Below are 23922 nucleotides of genomic sequence, written 5' to 3' on the forward strand. Positions count from 1 at the left end.
AATCGTAGCCACGGGGGCTTTTGACTTCAATGAATGACGCAGAAATCAACGTGGGATACTCTTTCCATCCCACGTTATGACCTATCTTGCCGTTTCTTTTTAGACCCCTAATATTAGCATGCCGTTCTCTCCAGGCTCTTTGCTGCTGCATATTACAGGGCTTGTCTATCATTTTACAACTACGCCCGCTTTTGATCCTCTTATCTTACATTTCGAAAGGCATTTTATGCTCCATTTGTTCCATGGAAATGCGGTAACTGTCACATGGAAGCAAAATCCATTCCAAAAGAGGAAATAAGAAGGGGGAAAATTGCGATTACAGGGTCCAATATGCAATTCAATGTGGCGTGTTCTACGAATATATCTTTTGTTGAACCCTGACTTTCTCAGATCCTCCCCTTTGCACTTATGGCTACGGCTGTTTCCGTGCGATACGATTTCTGTAATCGGATTAGATCATTATTATCGATAATAACTCCAGATGACTATTTTTTATGTTTTAGTATATTCTTGCATATAATTTTATTTTTATATATAAGTGGAGCAAATAACTGGAATATCAGTGGAATCTCCTTGAAGCAACTTATGTCTGAGAAAAGAGCTTATTGTTGTTCTCTTGTTATCTTGTCTTTCTTCATAAGAATAGATAAAAAGTATACAGGAAGTAGCTTACTATTGTTTTATAACTGTAAAAGCGCAGAGGATGAAGGAGCACAAAGGTTCATCGTCTATTGATTACGAGTTTGCAGCGTTTCACACCCTGAGTTCTGCGGAAACAGCTGGATTTTTAAAGACAGATTTGGAAAATGGTTTAACCAAACAAGAGCATGAGGAGAGATTGAAAGAAGTCGGTGATAATTCGCTTGGAGATGATGCCAAAATCGACTACAAAGGCATAATTGTGCACCAGGTTTGTAACGCTATGATTTTAGTCTTGTTCATATCCATGGTGATCTCATTTGCCATTCATGATTGGATCACTGGTGGTGTCATTGCGTTTGTTGTTGGTGTCAATGTAGTTATTGGTGTCTACCAAGAATACAATGCCTCGAAAACGATGAACTCCTTGAAAGCCTTGAGCTCATCGAATGCACATATTTTGAGGAATGGTAAATCGGAGAATTTAGAATCTAAAGACGTCGTTCCTGGAGATATTTGCTACGTTAAAGTAGGTGATACAATACCAGCAGATTTAAGGTTAATTACGGCCGAAAATTTTGAAACTGATGAGGCTTTATTAACTGGTGAATCGTTACCAGTTTCCAAAGAGGCTAATTCTATTTATTCAGCCGACGAAGAGACACCTGTGGGTGATCGTTTGAATATAGCCTTCTCCTCGTCAACAGTGGTCAAAGGAAGGGCACAAGGTATTGTTATAAAGACGGGACTGAACACAGAAATTGGTAAGGTGGCTAAATCTTTAAAAGACATTGGTGGGATTGTCTCGAAGGATTCATCTAAATCAAAACTTGAGAATTTTTGGATTACGTCAAAACAAACCGTCGGTGCGTTTTTGGGTACAACAACAGGCACTCCGTTGCACAGAAAGCTATCGAAATTAGCCATTTTGCTATTCGGAATTGCCGTCATTTTTGCAATTGTAGTTATGGCGTCTCAAAAATTCAATGTTGATAGAGGGGTTGCTGTATATGCAATTTGCGTCGCTTTATCAATGATTCCATCTTCATTAGTAGTTGTATTGACCATCACAATGTCCGCAGGCGCAGCTGTTATGGTCTCAAGAAATGTTATTGTTAGAAAATTAGATTCTTTAGAAGCTTTGGGTGCAGTTAATGATATTTGCTCAGATAAAACAGGTACTTTGACTCAAGGTAGAATGATTGCCAGGCAAGTGTGGATTCCAAATTTTGGTACAATTACCATCAATAGTTCTAATGACTCTTTTAATCCAACAGGCGGTGAAATTAATTATATTCCAAAATTGTCACCTCATGAATATTATCATAATGAAACTGAAGATGTCGGAATTGTGCAAAATTTCAAAAACAAATATTACGATAATGAACTACCTGAAAATGTGAACGTTGGCTTGTTCTCACAGTGGTTAGAGACAGCTACTTTGGCTAATATTGCTACCGTTTTTCAAGATAGAGACTCTTTAGAATGGAAAGCTCACGGTGATCCAACAGAAATAGCCATTCAAGTTTTTGCTAGCAAGATGGATTTGCCTCGTCATGCATTGACTGGTGAAGGTGTCAAACAGAAGGAACAAACTGAACAAAGATGTGATTCTTCCAGTGATGTCGGTGATGAGATTGAAAACACCGTAAAAGGAAAGGATGAAATGGAGTTTAAATTTTCAAAAACTGCAGAATTTTCCTTTGATTCAACTATCAAAAGAATGTCTGCCATATTTTTAGACAAGGAACAGAATACTCAAAATGTCTACACAAAAGGTGCGTTTGAAAGTGTTTTGAGTTGTTGTAAATACTGGTACGGTAAAGACAACCAAGATGAAATGGTTCCATTCACTGAACAAGATGTTCAGCAAGTTAAACAGAATATCGATGTCTTGTCGCTAGGAGGGTTGAGAGTTCTTGCATTCGCTAAAAAATCATGGAAAAATGATGAGATCGATGACAAAATGTATACAAGAATCACAAAGGATAGGAGCTTTGTTGAGAAAGATTTATGTTTCTTGGGTTTAATTGGTATCTATGATCCACCTCGTAGTGAAACAGCTGGTGCTGTTAAGAAATTTCATAAAGCGGGTATCAATGTTCGTATGCTAACGGGTGATTTTCCTGGTACAGCTAAAGCTATCGCTCAAGAGGTTGGTATTTTACCAACTAATTTGTACCATTATCCCAAAGAAGTTGTGGATATAATGGTGATGACTGGTATTCAATTTGATAATTTGTCTTCGGATGAAATTGATAACTTGCCAGTTTTACCACTAGTTGTCGCACGTTGCTCTCCACAAACAAAAGTTCGTATGATTGAAGCCTTACATCGCAGAGAGAAATTTTGTGCTATGACTGGTGATGGTGTTAATGATTCACCATCCTTGAAATTGGCAAATGTTGGTATTGCCATGGGTATAAATGGTTCTGATGTTGCAAAGGATGCTTCTGACATTGTTTTAAGTGATGATAATTTTGCTTCAATTTTGAATGCCGTTGAAGAAGGTAGAAGAATGACTGATAATATTCAAAAATTTGTTTTACAGTTGTTAGCTTGTAACGTGGCACAGGCTATTTATTTGATTGTTGGTTTGGTATTTCAAAGTGAGAATGGTGAATCAACTTTTCCATTATCTCCGGTTGAAGTTTTATGGGTCATTGTTTTCACTTCTTGCTTTCCAGCAATGGGTTTAGGTTTGGAAAAAGCGGGTCCCGATCTAATGGAGAGACCTCCTAATGATTCTAAATCAGGGATTTTTACTTGGGAAGTCATCATTGACATGTTTGCATATGGTCTGATCATGGCTGGTTCATGTATGGGATCATTTACCTCGGTCATTTACGGTAATGATAATGGAAATTTGGGAATTGGCTGCAATAGTAGTTATAATGATACATGTACTGATGTATTCAGAGCTCGATCCACTGCATTTTCAACGATGACTTGGTGTGCATTGATTCTAGCTTGGGAAGTGATTGATATGAGAAGATCTTTTTTCAGAATGCAACCAGAAACTGATCGTCCTTTCACTCAATTTTTCATCGATGTCTGGAGCAATCAATTCTTATTCTGGTCCATTGTTATTGGTTTTGCTGGTACGTTCCCTGTTGTTTACATCCCAGTTATAAACGATAAGGTGTTCTTACATAAGCCAATAGGTTATGAATGGGGGCTGGCATTTGCATTTACTATCGCATTTTGGATAGGCGCTGAGATGTACAAATATGCCAAGAGACTGTATTTCAGGAATAAGAGTATGGCAGAAGATCCCGAAAGCGATCTAGAAAAAAAAGCGGCTAGAGATCCATTTGAAGCTTATAGCACGTCTACAACAATGATGACCGAAGTTCAGCTTCCATTGAAGGTATAATCATTTTGCTTTCTAAACTTATACACCCGTCTCTCATTCTTGATCCTATTGTACCTCTAGTATATATATTCATACATCACTATACCTATTATATTATTTAATATTTTTTTCAATCAGCTTTAGAAAAGAGTATTAAGGGTTGATGGCCTTAATAGTGAAATCAGTATATATTTAGTGTTGGTAGATATCCAGTTAAAATTTACTATTTACTATATACGTGTAAATTTTATTGTAACTAATTTGCAAAAAGTAAGACCTCGAAACATGGTGAATTGAGACGTGCCTAGTTAGCCTCCTTCTTACCTTCTTCTCTCATAACATCTGGTTTCAATGTTGGGAACAGCAAAACCTCTCTGATGGTATTAGAATCAGTCAAGAACATTGCCAATCTATCAATACCACAACCCCAACCACCAGTTGGGGGTAACCCATATTCTAAAGCATTACAGAAAGTCTCGTCTATTAATTGAGCTTCATCGTCACCTTGATCTTTTTGTCTAGCTTGTTCTTCAAATCTATCTCTTTGATCAAATGGATCATTCAATTCAGTATAAGCATTACAAATTTCCTTTGTTGCAACAAAGACTTCAAATCTTTCACATAAACCTGGAATATCTCTTGAATATTTGGCTAGCGGAGACATCATCTGAGGATGACCAAAGATAAAAGTTGGGTTAATACACATATCTTCTAAATCACCGACAAGTTTGTCAAGCATACGTGCGTTTGTTAATGGTGGAGAACAATCCAGCTTGTTATCAATCAAAATTTGTTTCAAGAATTTACCAGTTTCAGCTGTGTGTAATTGATCTCCTGGTGGGAAACTTACATTAAACTTCTTTTCCAACTCTTCAATCATGTTCATTCTTTTCCATGGTCTAGCAAAATTCAATTCGAGTTCTTTTTCCGGATTTGTTGGGTCTGGATGGTATCTTATCACGTAAGAACCTGTAATCTCTTTAACCATCTCAGAAAACAATAATTCCGTCATATCCATTAAATCATAGACGTCAGCATAAGCTTGATAAAATTCACAAGTTGTAAATTCAGGATTGTGAGTCATATCGATACCTTCATTTCTGAATTGTCTACCGATTTCATAAACACGATCTAGACCACCAACAACTAATTCCTTTAAAAATAATTCAGGAGCAATTCTCATGTACATATCCATGTTCAAATCATTGTGGTGAGTAACAAAAGGTTTTGCTGTTGCACCTCCAGCAATAACATTCATCATTGGAGTTTCCACTTCAATAAACTGTCTTGAGTCCAAAAATTTTCTGATGTAAGTGATAATTTTGGAACGAGTGATAAAACGACCTCTCGATTCCTTGTTCATAATCAAATCCAAGTAACGTTTTCTGTATCTTGTCTCTTGATCTTTGAAACCAAAGTGATCAGCAGGTAACATGTGCAAGCATGGAGTCAATAGCTGGATACGACTCACAAAGACAGAAATTTCACCTTCACCACCTTTTTTTGGCTGAGTTCTACCAACGTAACCCTCCACACCGACAATGTCACCTCTTTTCAACAAATCGTGGTCGATTTCGTAGGCTAAGGGATCTTGATAATCCTGTAACTGAGACATCAATTGCACTTCGACACCATCACCATGTAAAACATAAAATTTTAATTTGGATCCTGATTCTCTCTTTGCATGGACTCTGCCGGCAATGGCCACTTTCTCCTCTGGTAAAGTCTCACCTCTTTGCAGATAAGCATACTTCGATAGAAACTCTGGGTTCGAGATATTTACTTGGAATTTGTGTGGGTAAGGATTTGGCTCATGAGTTTTCCTCAATTCCAAAATTTGACGACTTCTAGCTTCAAAGTACTGTGCTGGTGATAAGTCCGCCAAAAGATCATTTTTCTTCTTCTTTGGCTCAACGGGAGCTTGGCCTGACGCCTTCTTTGCTGCTTTCTTAGCCTCAACTTGTCTTTGCTTAATTCGCTTTTTCAATTCCGATTTGGAAACTCTTTCACCAGTAACCTCATCAAGGTGCAAATTTGCGACACCTTCTGTTGCCTTCTGAGTAGCTTCTTCTTGAGACATTGTTATCAGATATACAGCTGAATTTTAGAAAAACAAACTTCCCTCTTTCGTATTTTCAAAATATTGAAACTATATACAAAAGTTGAAATAAAAAACGGAAAACTCTGTAATTCACATTTACTTCAAGGCCTTCTGCCGTCAGTCATCTTATCATTTCAAATAGATGAGAACTCGAAGACTAAAAATTTTTTCAAATGAACGTAAGGACGGGTAATCTCTAATTGACAGATTTGTTTATGATTTCATATAACAACAATATTAAACGCCGTCGTTGATTCTACTTGGGACGGTTGAGACGACATGATACCATTCTGAAAAGGTGGGGGTGTAATTGCGTTAGGTTTTTGGAGCAACAGCCGACTGGCTTTGGATCTTCTTTGTAATGAACGCCGATGACATAATCGAGCATGTGGACATACTGTCTACGCCTTCAAAGAGAAGGAGCAAGCCCATGGATGAGGTACTTTCTAGCAGGGCTAGCACACCCCTTCATCGAAAATCAAGGTCACCCACCAAGTCACTGGTCGAATACATAAGGACAGTTGCCCAACGTGGGCAAGCCGGTGGCTCGATGGAGAATAAGGACGCTGTAAAACAGGAGGAGGAAAAAGACGAAGCAAAGGGTACAGCTCTACAGAATGGAAGTGATCTATCTGCCCACGGCAATGGGACAAATCATAGCAATCCCTTTTCAGATGTGAATGAAACGGTTTCGCCCCGCAAAAGGGGCAGACCTCGTAAGCGTAAAATCTCGGAAGCACCTGTCATTAAAGAAGATCCTGAGAAGTCAGCGTCGAAGAAACATCTACTTGATGAGCTGGAAAAAAAGAAAGCAGAAGATTGTCAGCGCGATTTCCGAGCAAAGGTCAATGGTGTGGATTGTTCGAAGGAAGAGCAGGAAGGAAAGAAGAGCGTCGTGCCAATAATAGTCAAAAAAGAATTGGAGACCGTAGAAGAGACCCCCAAGAAAGCTAAGCGCGGAAGACCGCGCAAAATACGTGATGCAAATCTAGAGGCTAGTACCATCAAGGAAGAAGTGCTCCAAACGTCAATTAGAAGATCGCCTCGGAAAAGACGGCGAACTGCCAAGTATATCTTAGATCTCGAATCTGAAATTGATCCCGAATCTGAAATTGATCCCGAATCTGAAATTGATCCTGAATCTGAAATTGATCCTGAATCTGAAATTGATACGGTTGAAGTTGATGTACAGCTTAATAATGACAATAGTACTGAACTCCGCGAAACTTTGACAAGCACCGTAGCAAAAAACACGGGTGCACAGATTGATGAAAACGAAGAAAGGGATCTTACAGTAAAACTGACGGACGCTCCTGTTACACCATCAAAACGTGTTGCACAAAAGAGTATAACAACTGAGCATGACTTCACTTCTCCGTTGAAAAAAGTTATAATGAACAATTTAAACGAGTACAAAGACAAGACCTCTAGCAGTTCCTTGAAACTGAGCCAAAACTTTGTTCCAACTCCTTTGCCCGTTAATTTGGAAAAATATAAGAACACTTCTGACAGCTCTATGAGTGCATTTTTTGATACGTTTGAAGGCTATCTTGATCAAAAAAAACTATCGAAATCATCTCAAAAATCAAAGAATACGATGGCTATGGCTACAGATTTGACAAGAGAAGAATTTGCATTCATATCTAACATGTTTCATTCTCATTTGCATAAGAACGCCCGAAATAAATTGCATGAAATACAGAAAAAAATGTTTCCACAATACTGGTTCGAATTAACTCAGGGGTTTTCTTTGCTATTTTACGGAATTGGATCCAAAAGGGAGTTCCTCGAAGACTACGTATTTGAGTATTTAGTTCCTAAACTGGTTTATTCCAAAATGAGTGATCTTGAGTATTTTTCCACCATATGTGATTCGGAAGTTGACAATTTTAATATTCCATGTGTGGTAATAAATGGGTATAATCCGACTTGTAACTACCGAGATGTTTTCAAAGATATTTCGCAGGCATTATTGCCGGAAGAACTTAATCGGAATGAAACAAAATACTGGGGTAATCATGTCCTTTTACAGATCCAAAAAATGATCGACCTATACAAAAATGAGAGCTTGGATATCAGGTTGGTTGTAATAGTGCATAACCTAGATGGCCCAAGTCTGCGGAAAGATGCTTTTCAAACGATGTTAAGTTATTTATCGCTCATTCGGCAAGTTGCAGTAATTGCGTCTGTCGATCATATTTATGCACCTATTCTATGGGATAACTTCAAAGCTCAAAATTTCAATTTCATTTTCCACGATATTACCAATTATGAACCTTTGGCCGTGGAATCATCTTTCAAAGATGTGATGAAATTGACAAAGAATGATTCTGCCAGCGGCGCAGAGGGTGCTCGTTTCGTATTGCAATCTCTAACGGTGAATTCAAAGAGAATGTATAAGTTGTTGATTGAAGCTCAACTAGCAAACATGGAAAAAAATACTGCCTCTGGGAAAGTTGCTGGAAAGAAACGCGGTATTCCTGCACTTGGTATTGAATTCAAGCAGCTTTTGCATCTTTGTGCTGCCGCTTTCATCGCTTCAAATGAAATATCACTTAGAAGTATGCTAACAGAATTCATCGAGCACAAGATGGCAATCATGTCCAAGAATCCCGCTGGTATCGAGCATGTTTGGATACCTTATAATTATTCTGAAATGAAAAAGCTCCTAGAGTCATATTTAAAGGAATTTTAGAAGTCGCTGGATTCTTTTAAGGCTCTTTGAACAATAATTCATCCTGTGAAACGATTAAATAAAAGCTTTATATTATAATCACGTAACATTATAAACCATGCCACTTTTTTTTTTTGCAGTCGTTAGTTAACGTTTTTTCGGATTAAGATGGCAATACCTAACTGGGAAATCTATCAAATAGTCAAATTCGGGCGCCCCTTTTCAAAGTGTTGAAAAGAGAGCTGGAGCGATTGATCTAAAAATCTGAATCTTGAACCTCACAATTGTTTAGTATTACAGCCTATCCGATAAGGGGGGTATATGCAGTTGTCTTTTCAAGCGTCATTAGAAGGTAAAGATGTCAACCACCAGTGGAACTGTCAGAACATCTTCTTCTGTCGGCAAGATGGGCCTTGAAAGATATCCACCGGGTGTTATAGTGTCAGTGGGAGCACACCGGGTGGAAGTGATCAATTACCTTGCAGAAGGTGGCTTTGCTCAAATCTACATGGTCAAGTTTTTGGACTACTTAAACGAGTTTGAGAACAAATCGAGCGTACCATTGAAAGTTGGTGAGGTGGCCTGTTTGAAAAGAGTATTGGTTCAGGATGAGAATGGACTTAGTGAGATGAGAAATGAAGTGGAAGTGATGAAGAGTTTGAGTGGCGCAAAGAATATCGTTCAATATTATGATTCCAACGCATCTCGTCGTAGTAATGGCACGCCTGGCTTTGAAGTCCTTTTGTTAATGGAGCTATGCCCCAATAAGTCACTACTGGACTACATGAATCAGAGATTGGCTACCAAGCTCACAGAAAAGGAAATTCTGAAAATCATGTATGATGTATCTCTGGCAGTTGCTCAAATGCATTATCTTAAAATACCTTTGATACATCGTGATATCAAGATTGAAAATGTTTTAGTTGACTCAAAAAATAATTTTAAACTTTGTGATTTTGGTTCAACTTCAACATGCTTTCCTGTTGTTACAACACATCAAGATATTGCAATTTTGACACAAAATATTTACGTGCATACTACTCCTCAATATAGATCACCAGAAATGATTGATCTCTATCGATGTTTGCCAATTAATGAAAAATCAGACATATGGGCACTTGGAATATTCCTGTTCAAATTACTTTTCTTTATTACACCATTTGAAATGACAGGACAGTTTGCCATTTTACATTCGAAATATGAGTTTCCACGAAATAATTTTTCTTCTAAACTTATAAACCTTATAATAATCATGCTTGCTGAAAATCCCTACGTTAGACCTAACATTTTTCAAGTGGTTACCCATATCTGCTCTATCATGGGAGTTGATGTTCCGTTAGAAGATAAGTATGGTAAGGGTGCTTATAACTTTGAGAAATACACAAAATTCCAGGCTAATCTACAAAATGTACAATATCAAATGTATGTATTGCAGCAAAAGAGAATGGAAAATAATGGTACATTACCGCCCGCAGATGAGGAGCTTTTGAATGAACTATTATTATCTGCCTTCGAGGTTTCTCCCAAAGTTCCTTCAGAAATGGAGGCTGGGTCCCAGAAAGCTGACTACAAAAGTATAAGGTCCGATTCTGATGTTCAGGCACGTAAGCCATTGGAATTCTATGAGGGAGCTACCGAAAAGGAAGTTTTCAATGACGAATTGGAATCCCCTTCTAGAACTCTCTCAGAAAGTGAGAGAAAAAGCATCAAAATCGAAGATCTTCACTTAGAAAGTCCCAATTTGGAGACGATTAGTTCCGAAACTGTTGCAAAGGATAATAATCTAATTACATCTGAACAAGCGAAGATTCCTATTAAAAAAACATTGGTTCAGGACCAATCTGAAATCAGGTTTGAGAAGGATAGAGACATTGATCAGGATGAATTTGAAGTTAAAAGCAAGCAAAAAAGTTTAACACCCCTATCGAGTGAGGGCAAATCATTAGGCAGTAATTCTCATGGGGATGGCTCTGAGGATAACCAAAAGGCTGAAAACACAATCAAATCTGATGTGTCAGGCAGCGTCAAACAACACAAATCGAATAATCCCTTCCCAAAAATTCTTCCAGGATATTCAGACTCATCTACTGCCAGTGCGGTCTTTGTAGAGGAGCAATCCCAAAATCAATACCCTCAGATCTTTCCGGAAGGCCCTCACGATGAACTACTGTATAGAACATCCAGTAATAATTCACACTATCGACTTTCGCAAAGCCAACGAGTGTTTCAACCTCAGCCGCATCATGTTCAGCAAGTGATATCCCAACCTCAACCCCAACCTCCGCCGCAACCTCAGCCGCAACCGCAACCTCAGCCGCAACCGCAACCTCAGCCGCAACCGCAACCACAACCACAACCACAACCACAACCACAACCACAACCACAACCACAAACACAACCACAACCACAATCACAACCACAACCACAGCACGTACCGCAGGGTGCCAATATATCACAGAGTGTGCCACAAGGTTTCCAACCCAGTGCTTATTATACTGCAGTTGAACAGGTTGCTAGACCGCAGCAGCCTCAAACACTAACATTTAGCAACCCACCCTCCATAGCAAAACCAACCGTGCCAAATGTCACGTACAATTTCCCAAATGCAGTACCAGGTTCAAATGCAAACTTTTTTCCTCCTTTGGCAATGCAAAAACAGCAAGAGCAACGTATAGACCATGACCCTCCCCCACTCCCCCGAAAATCCCATAAACAGACCTTATCAAATGATAGAGAAGGTATGCACATGTCCGATGGACGTCACGTAAGCACCGAGATGATGGTCTCTGGATCGCTTCCGAACCTTGCAGATGTCGAAGATGAAGAAAAACCGCTGATAGAGTTCTCTCCTCCAAGAGATTCGAAAGTAGATGATCCTCAGAAGGTAACATCCTCTGTAACTGAAAAAAGCCCCTTAAAACGTGGAAATCTTGACTTATCCTATAACGAGATGAATTTAAGTCAGGATGATATACATAAGGATGCGTCTCTTCGGAATTTTCTTTACAATGAGAATCTGAATAGCAGCATCTCAAGTGATAGTATTTCACTGAATTTAGAAGACGTAAAACAGGGAAGACGCTCTAGAGAAATACTCAGAGATCGTACACCTTCGACAAGGATGAGCTCATCTAGACGTCAAGATAAGAAGTCGGGCTTAGAGCACGACAAGAGGCATTTAGAAGTCAGCGACTTAAATACTGAAGGTACTGAGCCCGGACGTAAGTCACTGGACCTTCAATACCAGGAGATTAGGTTTTCCTCCACTGATTTTTCAAATGATGACATGAGCGGCAAATCATCTAGGAAAGTATCGCATAGTTCGAAACATAGGAAGCCAATTGAAAAGAAACATTCAAACATGAATTCTTCTGAACCAAATGTTTCTGAGCGGACTGACTCTTCCAACAATAGGAATAGCAGCGTTAGGAAACACAGTGGTACTGCAAAAACGAACTCGCAAGTGAGAGAGGATTTGGAGCGGTACAAGCGGTCTAACAAAAAGGGAAGTAATAGCAGTGTGAACATCAGTTCAATGAACTCTGGTGCATCTAGAAGACGCTCATTTCAACGTACTCCAAACTCTTTGGATCTCGACAGGAGCCGTATTGATTTGACGGGTTACAACGATTCATCGGGCAAAAGACGTTCATTCTTTTCCGTATTCAGAAGCAGTACAGATAAGAAATAAAACGTCCTCCCATTTTCTATCCTCTTTTTCCTTTAAATCACTTAACGATACTTGTAGAAATATAGATCAAATTACATAGACATACAAACATTTACTAATACTTTTTCTGATACTAGCTTCCCAGCTATATCAACTTCACTTTTGAGCCGGCCCATAAGTGTACTTGCCACCACAATCGGGTGAGAACTCCGAATGCTGGCAAACGCAAGATTGACTAAAAAGACTTTCAAAATTTTCGTCATACAACTGCTCTTCTAAAAGATCAAAGGTGGTTGAAAATATCGAGTTTTGTCTCAATCCTTTTCAATCCTGTTCCGAATAAGAAGCAAGAGCCTCTACAAAAGTTCAGAGTACTGCTACTTTTCGACATTGGCGATTAGAAAGAGCAACAAGAACTGACAGCGTCAAGTTTACTACATGTTCTGCAGTGAGAGTACGGTTGCTAGATGAACTATTTCTCAGCATACCGGGACCTACCAATTCCACGGAAAGTACTTTGGAAGACACAGTTCTTCCAGGGCAACATGACTCATATGGTACTGGCATGAGCACAAGTGAGAAGAACGAAGACTTCAAACCCCTCCCCATATCGAGGCGCCATTATGATCAATATGCTTGGGCACTTGGTACGTGGCAGTTGAGTACCACGGCACTTGCTAATTGGAAGGTAGACAGCACACAATAATATCAATTTCATACAAGATGCAACCGATGATCTAGAATTAGAGCTACGGGAAACATTGAGCTCGACATGATGTTCGTATCTAATTAGTCCCTTTTATGGCCAACTGTTCATGTCCGTCCCAGTTTGTATATATTCGCATAGACGAAGGTACTTCGCGTCACCGTGGAAATCAATAAAGGAGAGACCCTTCATGAAGAAGCCTTCGGATTGCAACACATCAGTGAAAGCGATAAACGCCTGTATACGGTGCTACGTTGCCTCATCAATTCCTTACTGACTGTTACAACAGTACAGCTATACACACGCCGTTGTTGAAATCAGATCACAAGCATGCCAGCAAAGGTAGATACCGATGAGATGGTCTCGCTAGACAGCGCAGGCGAAACAATACCAGGTATATCAGTAGCAGGCAGCTCAGTCACCTCAGATGTGCCCTTTGCTCAACCTCTGGCTCCAAAGCTAAACACCGCATCCAAAACGCATTCTTCGATGATCTACGTCGAGACCATAAAAGAGAGACAGGTGCGTCTAGGATACGGCAACGGAATACTGGACAAGATCAAAGACTTGCTAGAAAACTGCTACTGGGTGTATTACGTGCATCTTCCATTTTACCTGATGACCTCGTTCGACGCATTCTGTCTCCATTCGTTCTTCCTGACAATTTTGAGTTTCAGCATATTTGGCGTTCTGAAGTACTGCCTGCTGTAGACATACGGAAGGGGCACATATGCTATACACGAGTCTCGTCTACGATAATAAATAGCATGTATCTGTATAGGTATAACAGCTTATGTGTGAATGACCTTTATTTTTCAAGGCAGTAGAAGACATCGAGTGTGAACTGCTGAAATTCTGCTGAAAGCTTGGCAGACCGATCACACCATTCAAACAGTAGAGAGCTTGCAATTCAATTCTACCGATTGCGTCAATCACTTTCGTCTTCCTCTCATCTAGCATCATTAATAGCAGTAAGCTTTACGCTTCTTCCAATGTGTCCGATCTTGTTTTACATTTCCACCAAGACGATTCCCGGACACAGTTTTTTTCACTCGATTTACCATAATACGACAATAATTGGAGATGTTACTAATATTCGAGGAACGGCATATATATCAAGGGTATATAAGGGCCCCTTAAGATCTTTCTAGCATATTGTATTCACAGTTCGATGTTAAGAAATTTAGGAAGCGCAAGTAGGAGTCTCAAACGTACGTTCATGTCAAGTAGGATTACGATGAATAAGCCAGTTTTATATAGTGTACAGGATACCGCAAGGGTGATAACTTTGAACAGGGCTAATAAGCTCAATGCATTGAATACTGAGATGTGTGAATCCATGTTCCACACGTTGAATGAGTATGCCAAAAGTGATTGCAGCCAACTGATCATTTTGAAATCAGCAAACCAACCTAGAGCATTCTGTGCAGGTGGCGATGTTGCCACAGTTGCAGTTCAAAACACCAGTGGTGATGTTGTAGATTCCCTCAAGTTTTTCACTTCTGAATACTCATTGAATTTGCAATTGGCCACATATGCTAAGCCGATTGTTGCGATCATGGATGGCATAACGATGGGTGGTGGCGTTGGTCTTTCGATCCATACGCCATTTCGGATTGCTACGGAAAACACAAAATGGGCCATGCCCGAGATGGATATTGGGTTTTTTCCAGATGTGGGTACGACGTTTGCGATGCCAAGAATACTGACCATGGCTAACACGAATTCTCAAATGGCATTGTATCTTGCTTTGACCGGGGACGTAATCGACGGAAAAGACGCTTACATGATGGGTCTAGCCTCGCATTACGTTGAGCATGAGAGATTGGAAAGCTTACAAGCCAGATTGGCAGAGTTGAAACCAGTCGCAGGACCAAAGAATGATTCTGAGTTATTTTTCAGAATGGTAAATAATGCTATTGAAGAGTTTACTAGTTCGTTACCAGAGGGATACAATTTCAAATTTACGAAGGATCAATTAGACGTCATTGAAAATTGTTTCGATATAAAGAAAGTTTTGTCTATAAAGGACGTCTTTAAATTTTTGGATGACATGATTGCTGATTCATCTTCAAGTCATGAAGCAATAAACTTTATAGATGAAGTGAAGCAGAAATTGTCTCAAAAATCGCGAATTTCATCAGAAGTAGCTTTAAGACTTCTCCAAGAAAACTCTATCGACAATATAGAAGGTGCAATAAGAAGAGATTTATGTACTGCTGGTAATTTTTGCTTGGCTTACTCGAAGGAGGGCAGTTCACCGGTGCAGTTTTCTGAGGCTACTATCCATAAACTAGTCAAGAAGCAAAAGACGCCGTACCCTTGGAAATCTTCAGAGAATCTTTCTTCCTCGCAAGTCACATCCCTAATATCTCCTAAGCCGTCCATTCCGGTCTCGTTGGTTAAGAGTTTTACAAACGTTACCTGGAAGCAATATCCCTACCATTTGAAATACCAATTGCCAACAGAACAGACTATCATGAAACAATTTGCAAGAATGGCAGAGTCTTCAACAATTACAAAGAAAGATTTAATAGCATATTTTACTAGTGTTGACGCGTCAACAAGAGGGAAAATCGGAGTAGAGGAAATATGCAACATAGTTATTGACCGTAAATGCTCTATCGATGATTCCAACAACTTGACTTGGACTCATAAATAAACTGTTCAAATTCATATAAAAACTCTGTAAATAAAAACTGTTGTTCGCTTTTTGGAACTTGATATATAAATACTCGTGAAGTCACTCAAGAATGGAAAAACTGAACAACTTAAAAATGCAACAAATCAAAATAAAAGATCTCGCCCTTTTTTGTTTTGTTGTACACTCCAAGGTCGGTTTTCAGATAAGGTATTTGCTTGTATGAGTCGTGCTGTTTTGGAAGATCTGATCATCCCTTCAGTTATCTCCAAGGATGAATGTCTTTTCTGCTATGCATCTGTTTACAATGAGTCAAATGACTCGCAGATACCAACACATTCACTCTACATATGTCTAACTACATTCCAACCAGTATGTGAGAAGCATTTACCATTTCATTCACAAGTTATCAAAGAATACGCAAGTAGGGACACGCTATATTACTTGAACATCAGCAAAGTCAAAAAGCTAGTTCCTGAAGACAGCAATAAAGATGATGATGGAAATATGAACAAAAAAATCAAGCTTCATGTTGTAGAGAAATCTGAAGATGAACTGTATAACACCTTTTGGATGCTAATTAAATATGACGCAGATCAATTAACTTCTGAACAGATGTATAGCTGTTCCGATTCTAATGTCCCCGCTGTGACAAGAGAAAAGGTAGAGCAAATCTTACGCACGAAATCTCAGGAGATGGTGGATCAAACTGCTTCTTGGGAATTATCGATTAACTCGTGCATTCATACTCGTAATTTTAAGGTACCAGAAGGACCCTCCAAGAAATTAGTCGAAAAGTGCTTTGATTGCGACTTGGCACAAAATTTGTGGTTGTGTTTGGTTTGTGGTAATATCGGGTGTGGAAGAGAGCAAATAGGTATTGAAGGGCATTCTCATGCGAAAAAGCATTATGAAAATAATCCTGAGCATGGGCTGGCTGTAAAACTGGGGTCGTTAAGCAGCACTTCATGTGATGTCTATTGTTACGCATGCGATGAGGAAGTGAAATTTGATGATCAGAGTGTTTTCATTCAGACGCTAATTAAGTATGGTATTGACATAGGAAGCAAAGAAGCAAATGAAAAGACGTTGGTTGAATTACAAGTAGAACAAAATATGAACTGGGATTTTCAAATGACAGATTCCAAGGGTCAAGGACTAAAAAAAATGATGGCAAGCAAGGAATATGGCTGTGGACTAATTAATCTAGGTAATTCATGCTATATGAACTCGGTATTGCAATGTCTGCTTAACGGAGGAGTTAAACATTATTCGCTAGACCTGATTGGCCATGACTTTCCGATAGCTGTAGTTTATCCAGAAAAAAATGTGGAATGCCAAGTAATAAAATTGAACAACGCAATGTGCTTAGAACCTAATATTTATCCTGATGGCATTAGACCGAAGAGTTTCAAAAGGTGCGTAGCGCAATCCCATCAAGAATTTTCCAGTGGAAAACAGCAGGATGCACTTGAATTTTTAACATATTTAATTGATTTCCTCGATGAAAAGCTATTGAAAAAAATGTCTTCTAATCCAAATGACCTTTTGAAGTTTGTATTTGAAGACAGGCTAGAGTGTAAAAGATGTGGTAAGGTCAAGTACACCTCTCAACAGGCCTCTTCGATTCAAATTCCTTTAATGGAAAATGATCAGCCCCAGAATTTACTCGATAGACTGCGAGACTACACATCTGGAGAAGAATTAGAATTTAGGTGTCCTGTGACGGGAGAAATGGGTACAGCAGTTAAGTCGGTGGGATTTCGTACTTTCCCCGATACGTTGGTGATTAATCCAATCAGAATAAAACTAGAAAACTGGACTCCTGTAAAGACTAACAATGAGCTTGTAATGCCAGGGCTTGAGGATATAAGAGATACCCTGGACATATCACAATTCAAGTCCTTTGGATTCAATCCAAGTACCGAAAAGTTACTTCCCGAAACTGACGATAGTGCCAACAGTTTTGAGGCTAATCCAGCTTGCGTTGCTCAGCTTTCAGAAATGGGATTTGGAGCAAACGCTATCACAAAGGCATTATATGTTACAGGGAACCAAGAAACTGAGGTAGCCATGAACTGGTTATTTCAACATATGGATGATCCTGGTTTGAATGAGCAATTTTCTCCTCCATCGAAAACGAATGAAAAAGACTCTTCTCACCAAGTAAATCCTGAATTATTAGAAAACATGATGTCGATGGGTCTTGATCCCAAGTTATGTCGCAAGGCATTAATTCTGAATCACGGTGATGTGAATGCAAGTGTAGAGTGGGTATTCAGCAACATGGATGACAATGGAGAACTAGAGGAAGAACCTACCACGTCGGAGAATCCAGATAGCGAAGTCACGTACGGATACCCGGAGGCGGCACCTTACGAATTGACTGGTGTAGTATGTCACAAAGGCAACTCCGTTCAATCGGGCCATTATGTGGCCTTTATTAGAAAAGAAGTTGAAGGTAAACAGACGTGGATTCTATATAATGATGAAAAGATTGTCCTCGCTTCTGAGGAAAGCCTCAACGAGATAAAAAAGAACGGATACCTCTACTTTTATTCCAGAATCTAAAATGCAAATGTTAAGCGGAGAGCTGTTTCAACACTGCATAAAGGGAACTATCTAATTTTGCATAAATCTGTCTCTCGTCTTTTTTATCTTTCATTTTTGAAGATTGATTCATAAGTGTCACAGTTTTGTTTTATTCCCGACGCGCTCTACGCGCCGATATATAAATAATAAAGTGAATAATCACTACAGTCAGTGCATCAGAAAGTTCTTGAAGTTACAGGTTTCAAAGAGTTAAGATAGGATGAGTTATAATTTATGTAATACTATGGATATAGATAACTCTGTTGGGGGGCTTCCAGGAAGCCATACGAGTCAACACCCCCAACAACACCTTTTGAGAAACGATGAAAGACGAAGCGCTGCCGAGGTTGGTCTAAATCAGCACCATGTCTTTCGCGATAGTGCTCAGTCTTTAGTCAATAGCATGAACAAGAAGAGTTCGTATATGTTATCATCCAACATGGGGAAGTATAACTTCATGAACACAAATGGTACGGGGCCTGGTACCGGTAATTTTGCCGCCAAAGCTGCTGGCAAATATTCGGCAGCAGATGGCAATGATTCCGAGAACAATTTTTGGACTCAAAAATTTGACAGAGATAATTATATTAGTTCAAGACATTATGGTTTATGTTCGCCTGCTGAAATTGACTCTGCATCCGCTTCATCTAATATCATGTCAATGGCAAGTACATATGAGAATAATGGTGCTGATATGAGCTTCGGCACAAATTCAAGTGATTCGGGAAGAGATCTAAATAGTACTGCCAATCGAGACCACGATCTGGTCGGCACGCTAAAGCTCCAACTACAAATTAAGGAGACGCAGAACGAATGTCTGGAGAATGAAATTCAAAAATTCAAAAAGATATTCAACGAAGGTCTCAGTTATAAGCAGATGGAATATAAGCATGACCATCAAAATGCTCATGTTCTTTCTGACCCTATTGAAATTCCTCATAATCTCGAATTGATCTTCAGAAGACTGTCCGAAACTCTCCGCCAAAGGAAGAAAGAACTCGAAGAAGCGACACAATCATTGGAAGCTGTTCTTACAGCATTGGCATTGGATCCGACAAATTCTGTGACAAGATATGGTAGATATGATGCAGAAAACATATCGCATAAGATGGTAGTTCGGTTGGAAACGCTGACAAATGAAAATAAAGAAATGGCAAAAATGCTAGCGTATGGAAGATCAAAAGAAACGCAAATTGAATTGCAACTTGTTAAAAAGGAAAACGCTGAATTAAAGGCGAAGATAAATCAAATGCAGCAGTAGTGGTGTAAACCTCAAGTTCAAATGAAATTATTGAGTGAGAGCCTCTAATGATTAACATTTTGTATGATTTTGCTAAAATTCAGTACTTAAAGAAAAAAAAGTTTAATTTAATACTTTTCCAAAATATTACGCACGATATGCCGCTATATATGATAAGCAGTATTTAAAAATAATTTAATTTCATTTATTCAAGACATTTCTTCTGTTTCTGACACCTTCAGCTAGTAATTCTAGTACTTCTTCTGTCGTTTCCCAACCGATACAGGCATCGGTAATGGAACAGCCGTATTTCAAACCAGCACGACCACCCTCTGGAGAAACATCTTGTCTGCCTTCAACTAGATTGGATTCAAGCATCACACCACAGATACCATTCTCACCAGCAGTTAATTGGTCATGTATACTTTTTGCTACTTTCGGTTGATTCCTGAAATCTTTACTACTATTACCATGAGAGCAATCAATCATGATTCTTCTTTGTTTGTCATTTTCATCAATCAGCTTGGCTTTGAGTAGCTGAGCTTTTGCTTCCTTGACATTTTCAGCGTCATAGTTGGTACCGTTTTTACCACCTCTTAGGATGATGAAAGTATCCTTGTTACCTTCGGTACCAACGATAGCAGTAACACCAGGCTTAGTTACTGACAAGAAGTAATGTCCATGTGCAGCAGATCTAACAGCGTCAACAGCAACTTGCAAACCACCATCGGTACCATTTTTGAAACCGATTGGGAAAGAAAGCCCAGAGGCTAATTCTCTATGCAACTGAGATTCAGTTGTTCTTGCACCAATAGCACCCAAGGAGAAACAGTCACTTAAAAATTGAGGGGAAATGGTGTCAAGCATCTCACCGGCAATAGGTAGCTTTTCAACTAACTTGGTGAACATTTCTCTTGAAATTCTCAAACCTTTGTTAATTTGGAATGAATTATCGATCTCAGGATCATTAATCAAACCTTTCCAGCCAACAGTAGTTCTTGGCTTTTCCAAATAAGCTCTCATGATGATCAATAGATCTTTCGAAAGCTTTTGGGACATTTTTGACAATCTATCAGCGTATTCATAAGCTGCTTTTGGATCGTGAATTGAACACGGACCGATGACAATAACCAAACGATCATCGGTACCGTTCAACACATCGCAAACACCCTCTCTTGCTTTTACAATTATCTCATGACCACGTTCAGAAAGTGGAAATTCGTGCTGAAGCAAATCTGGTGGTGTTAGCGGATCGTAACCCTTGATTCTCCAGTCTTCAAGACGAGTTCTGTCACCCAAATGATCGTTCTTAATAAACATCGCGTCTTACACAATCCGTAAAAAGGTCGGTCTTGTTGATACACTAAAAAATGTACAACCTGGTTACTGCTGGCTATATTATGCTGCAATTTGGTTTTTTTGTTTCGTTTTTCGCTGAAAAATCCGATGAGGTCAAAAATTTTTCACTTTCACTGCTATCGTTACAAAACAAAGAGTCGTGCGTGATCTCTGCAGGCTCAATCACATGTTGAAATAGAAAGAATTGTTAATTACGAAATATATATATTTTTTAATTACACATCTAGTCATCTAGACTATCTCGCCATCGAGATCAATTATCATCTAGTATTTACGCACTTGCACTGTAAATTTCCGCAGATGGCGTCAAACTTCACTTTTCATCCCACAATGTTGCAACACAAATCAACGAGACAACAGCAGAACAGTATATTACACAGTGTTCCACAGCAGCCATTGCATCCACAGCAACTGTTCGATTGAGCAACCGGCTGTTGTTGAACGTATACTGGTTGCGGTTGCTGTATATAAACGGGTTGATGATGGCGCATTTCACTCAGCTGTAACGATACTATCGTGTTGGATCCGCAACGCTAGGAAGTTGCAATCACTTGCTAGTTTATCGTTTTTTATATATACCATTCCCAAGCCGATCAAAGCGCAACTAGACGCCCTACGTTAGATATCTGTTGACGCACATATTATTTATTTTTAGGCATAGCGAATATACTCTTTCTCCGCCTCCCATTACCTCCTCTGACAAGCTACTCGAGGCTTAGTACAACAGTCAAACACAACAGCCCTACGTGCAGTAGACACTCTCCTGCACGTAGATGTCTACTGGTTGTTATGTGAGATTCTGCAACTTCTATGCGACGTTCTGTGCTGTCACTACCACAGCTTCAAACAGCCAAATTTCAGTCGCAATAAGACGACATTCTCATCACTTGCGCCTCGCTGTAAATTGCTTTCGAAAACTGGCAGATATAAAAAAGATATAAAAAGAGGTCCTACCCGGATTCGAACCGGGGTTGTTCGGATCAAAACCGAAAGTGATAACCACTACACTATAGAACCATATTAAGTTCTTGCGGAATCTGAGTTATTTTACATAGCAGTTTAAGATGAAGTGTCAGGCATTTCACCAACTGGATTTTCGTCAGCTGGGCTGTTACATTGGCTTGGCTAAGAGATTTCGACCTTTTTTCGATATAAGTATTATTCGATCGTTTAATCACATATTTAATAAGCTGCCTCGTACAAAGTCACTTCATCTATGTACTTTCTGTAAAGTTCCTGACCACGCTTTCAAACTCTCTGCAGAAGACAAGCCACTCGTCTTTCCCCGATATTGCTGACTTCGCAATGTTCAAGTCAATGTTCAATCCATTGCCATTCGTAGCAATTGCGTTCATGCCGAAGGTGAACTTTAGCGCTCCAGCCGTTTGAGAAAATACCAAATCCCTGATATGCGGTGAACTGTCTGTATTTTGTGGATGGTAACCAACGTTACTTAACAGCAGGCCTCCTCTTTTCTGGTTCAGATAATCATTGCACAGCATGTTATCTATATTTTGACTTTGGCAAACTTGGTCCGACATGAGTATTCCGAGTCCGACTAAAGCATCATGGTGATTTGAGAGTAATCCGAAATAATATTCGACTAGTTTCCAAAATTTTTCTTTTTCATTGTATTCGATATCAAATGAAGATATTAAATGCGTGTAATGGAATCCACCGATACTGGATCCATATTTATAGATGTCTTTCAGTTCATCGTCTTCGGGTAGGAACTTTCTTGTATTTATTGCGACGGCTACATCGAACCCCCATTCGGTCCAATTTTTTCTGAATATTTTACCATACCTGTGAAGAGCCACAAGGAAACAAGCTTCCAGAAAAGGTGTAATAGTACAAGTTCTGTGAACGTTCCTCTTGACCACTTCTTTTAAAGAGGAAATTTGGGCTGGATTGAAATTCAACAGAATATGATACCTTTGTGGATTAAGCGGTAATAACCTTGCAGTAATTTCAGCATCTGACTTATAGGTTAGATGGTTCTTGACGAAATTAGACATTACTAATTTGAGGAGATCAACAAGGCTAGACCTATGTTCGACATATTTTGTGATAGGAGGAGGCAGTTTGGCCATGTCTTTGTAATCTTGAGAGTAGTCGATGATTGTAAGTGGTGTGTCGTTGGTATCTTTTGAAGGCCTCGCATTTGCCATAGCCTTCGCGAGATCTTGTAAAAAATTGACGGCGCTTATACCATCAGACAAACAATGATTGCTGATAAACACCAGCTGAGAATATTTGCCAGTATCCTTTTCTCCCGGCAAAGGTAAGCATAAGATCCTCCAATTGGGCGTGCTGCCGTCAAATTCAGGGAAAAAAAAAGACCCAATCAACTCAACTACTTCACCAGTGTATTGATAGTCATATTCTATGAATTTGGTCAGAATAGTGTCGACGGTGTCCTTATGTTCGACCTGTTCGTTCAGCAAAATGTCCTGTAAAGTGACTTTCTGTGCAGGTTTGATATAATCACAAATGGGATATGGCCTGTCATAGTATTTTTTACTTGTATAGAAAGGTTCGTAATCAGGAAATTGCTTTGGGATAATAGCTGTGGCAAGAATGGGATATTTCAATAAGATTGGTCTCAATGCTGTTGCCAATTGTGTCTTCGTGAATGGTTGGTTGAATTGGCCGTATAGATTAAAGTTTTTATAAAGTCTCTGCCTTTCCATCACCGCAAAATAATCTTCTAGAATACTCATGCGTCTAGCATGTCCCCTATCGATTAACTCCTGTGTGATATGTGGCACATAGTCGGAAAACTCTGTCATTGCGAGCTTTCAAGCTTTTCACTCCTTGACCAAAAATACGACGATTCAGGAGCAAGTAACAAATCAACTCGATGTAGAAAGTGCTGAATTGTGCCTAACACCTGTTCTTTATATCACCACCTTTAGAGCTCGAGTTGCTTCATATTTATGTCG

At 39.3% G+C, this 23922-nt stretch overlaps 10 protein-coding genes and 1 non-coding gene across 11 annotated transcripts; 7 read left to right on the forward strand and 4 right to left on the reverse strand.

The window, feature by feature from the left end:
* Nucleotides 1-703: 703 nt before the first annotated feature.
* Nucleotides 704-4015, forward strand: HG535_0A03620 (uncharacterized protein; the record flags this gene model as incomplete). Its single annotated transcript, XM_037286256.1, has 1 exon — nucleotides 704-4015. One exon carries the CDS (start codon nucleotides 704-706, stop codon nucleotides 4013-4015), a length of 3312 nt encoding a protein of 1103 aa, XP_037142151.1.
* A 283-nt stretch (nucleotides 4016-4298) lies between these two features.
* Nucleotides 4299-6074, reverse strand: KRS1 (lysine--tRNA ligase KRS1; the record flags this gene model as incomplete). The annotated part of the gene is made up of 1 exon (XM_037286257.1): nucleotides 4299-6074. One exon carries the CDS (start codon nucleotides 6072-6074, stop codon nucleotides 4299-4301), a length of 1776 nt encoding a protein of 591 aa, XP_037142152.1.
* A 382-nt stretch (nucleotides 6075-6456) lies between these two features.
* On the forward strand, nucleotides 6457-8790 carry ORC2 (origin recognition complex subunit 2; the record flags this gene model as incomplete). Its single annotated transcript, XM_037286258.1, has 1 exon — nucleotides 6457-8790. The coding sequence occupies one exon, from the start codon at nucleotides 6457-6459 to the stop codon at nucleotides 8788-8790; it is 2334 nt and encodes a 777-aa protein (XP_037142153.1).
* A 337-nt stretch (nucleotides 8791-9127) lies between these two features.
* On the forward strand, nucleotides 9128-12460 carry AKL1 (serine/threonine protein kinase AKL1; the record flags this gene model as incomplete). Its single annotated transcript, XM_037286259.1, has 1 exon — nucleotides 9128-12460. The coding sequence occupies one exon, from the start codon at nucleotides 9128-9130 to the stop codon at nucleotides 12458-12460; it is 3333 nt and encodes a 1110-aa protein (XP_037142154.1).
* Nucleotides 12461-13475: 1015 nt separating this feature from the next.
* Nucleotides 13476-13856, forward strand: TSC3 (Tsc3p; the record flags this gene model as incomplete). Its single annotated transcript, XM_037286260.1, has 1 exon — nucleotides 13476-13856. The coding sequence occupies one exon, from the start codon at nucleotides 13476-13478 to the stop codon at nucleotides 13854-13856; it is 381 nt and encodes a 126-aa protein (XP_037142155.1).
* Nucleotides 13857-14316: 460 nt separating this feature from the next.
* Nucleotides 14317-15807, forward strand: EHD3 (mitochondrial 37S ribosomal protein mS47; the record flags this gene model as incomplete). Its single annotated transcript, XM_037286261.1, has 1 exon — nucleotides 14317-15807. One exon carries the CDS (start codon nucleotides 14317-14319, stop codon nucleotides 15805-15807), a length of 1491 nt encoding a protein of 496 aa, XP_037142156.1.
* A 201-nt stretch (nucleotides 15808-16008) lies between these two features.
* On the forward strand, nucleotides 16009-18357 carry UBP14 (ubiquitin-specific protease UBP14; the record flags this gene model as incomplete). Its single annotated transcript, XM_037286262.1, has 1 exon — nucleotides 16009-18357. The coding sequence occupies one exon, from the start codon at nucleotides 16009-16011 to the stop codon at nucleotides 18355-18357; it is 2349 nt and encodes a 782-aa protein (XP_037142157.1).
* A 241-nt stretch (nucleotides 18358-18598) lies between these two features.
* On the forward strand, nucleotides 18599-19639 carry MUM2 (Mum2p; the record flags this gene model as incomplete). Its single annotated transcript, XM_037286263.1, has 1 exon — nucleotides 18599-19639. One exon carries the CDS (start codon nucleotides 18599-18601, stop codon nucleotides 19637-19639), a length of 1041 nt encoding a protein of 346 aa, XP_037142158.1.
* Nucleotides 19640-19819: 180 nt separating this feature from the next.
* On the reverse strand, nucleotides 19820-20938 carry ARO3 (3-deoxy-7-phosphoheptulonate synthase ARO3; the record flags this gene model as incomplete). Its single annotated transcript, XM_037286264.1, has 1 exon — nucleotides 19820-20938. The coding sequence occupies one exon, from the start codon at nucleotides 20936-20938 to the stop codon at nucleotides 19820-19822; it is 1119 nt and encodes a 372-aa protein (XP_037142159.1).
* Nucleotides 20939-21922: 984 nt separating this feature from the next.
* On the reverse strand, nucleotides 21923-21994 carry HG535_0Atrna1Q. The gene has a single exon. It is a non-coding gene; the product is annotated as a tRNA-Gln (tRNA).
* A 197-nt stretch (nucleotides 21995-22191) lies between these two features.
* On the reverse strand, nucleotides 22192-23769 carry HG535_0A03710 (uncharacterized protein; the record flags this gene model as incomplete). Its single annotated transcript, XM_037286265.1, has 1 exon — nucleotides 22192-23769. One exon carries the CDS (start codon nucleotides 23767-23769, stop codon nucleotides 22192-22194), a length of 1578 nt encoding a protein of 525 aa, XP_037142160.1.
* Nucleotides 23770-23922: the final 153 nt, after the last annotated feature.

The sequence above is a fragment of the Zygotorulaspora mrakii genome, chromosome 1, assembly GCF_013402915.1.
Source record: "Zygotorulaspora mrakii chromosome 1, complete sequence".
NCBI classification, from domain to species: domain Eukaryota; kingdom Fungi; phylum Ascomycota; class Saccharomycetes; order Saccharomycetales; family Saccharomycetaceae; genus Zygotorulaspora; species Zygotorulaspora mrakii.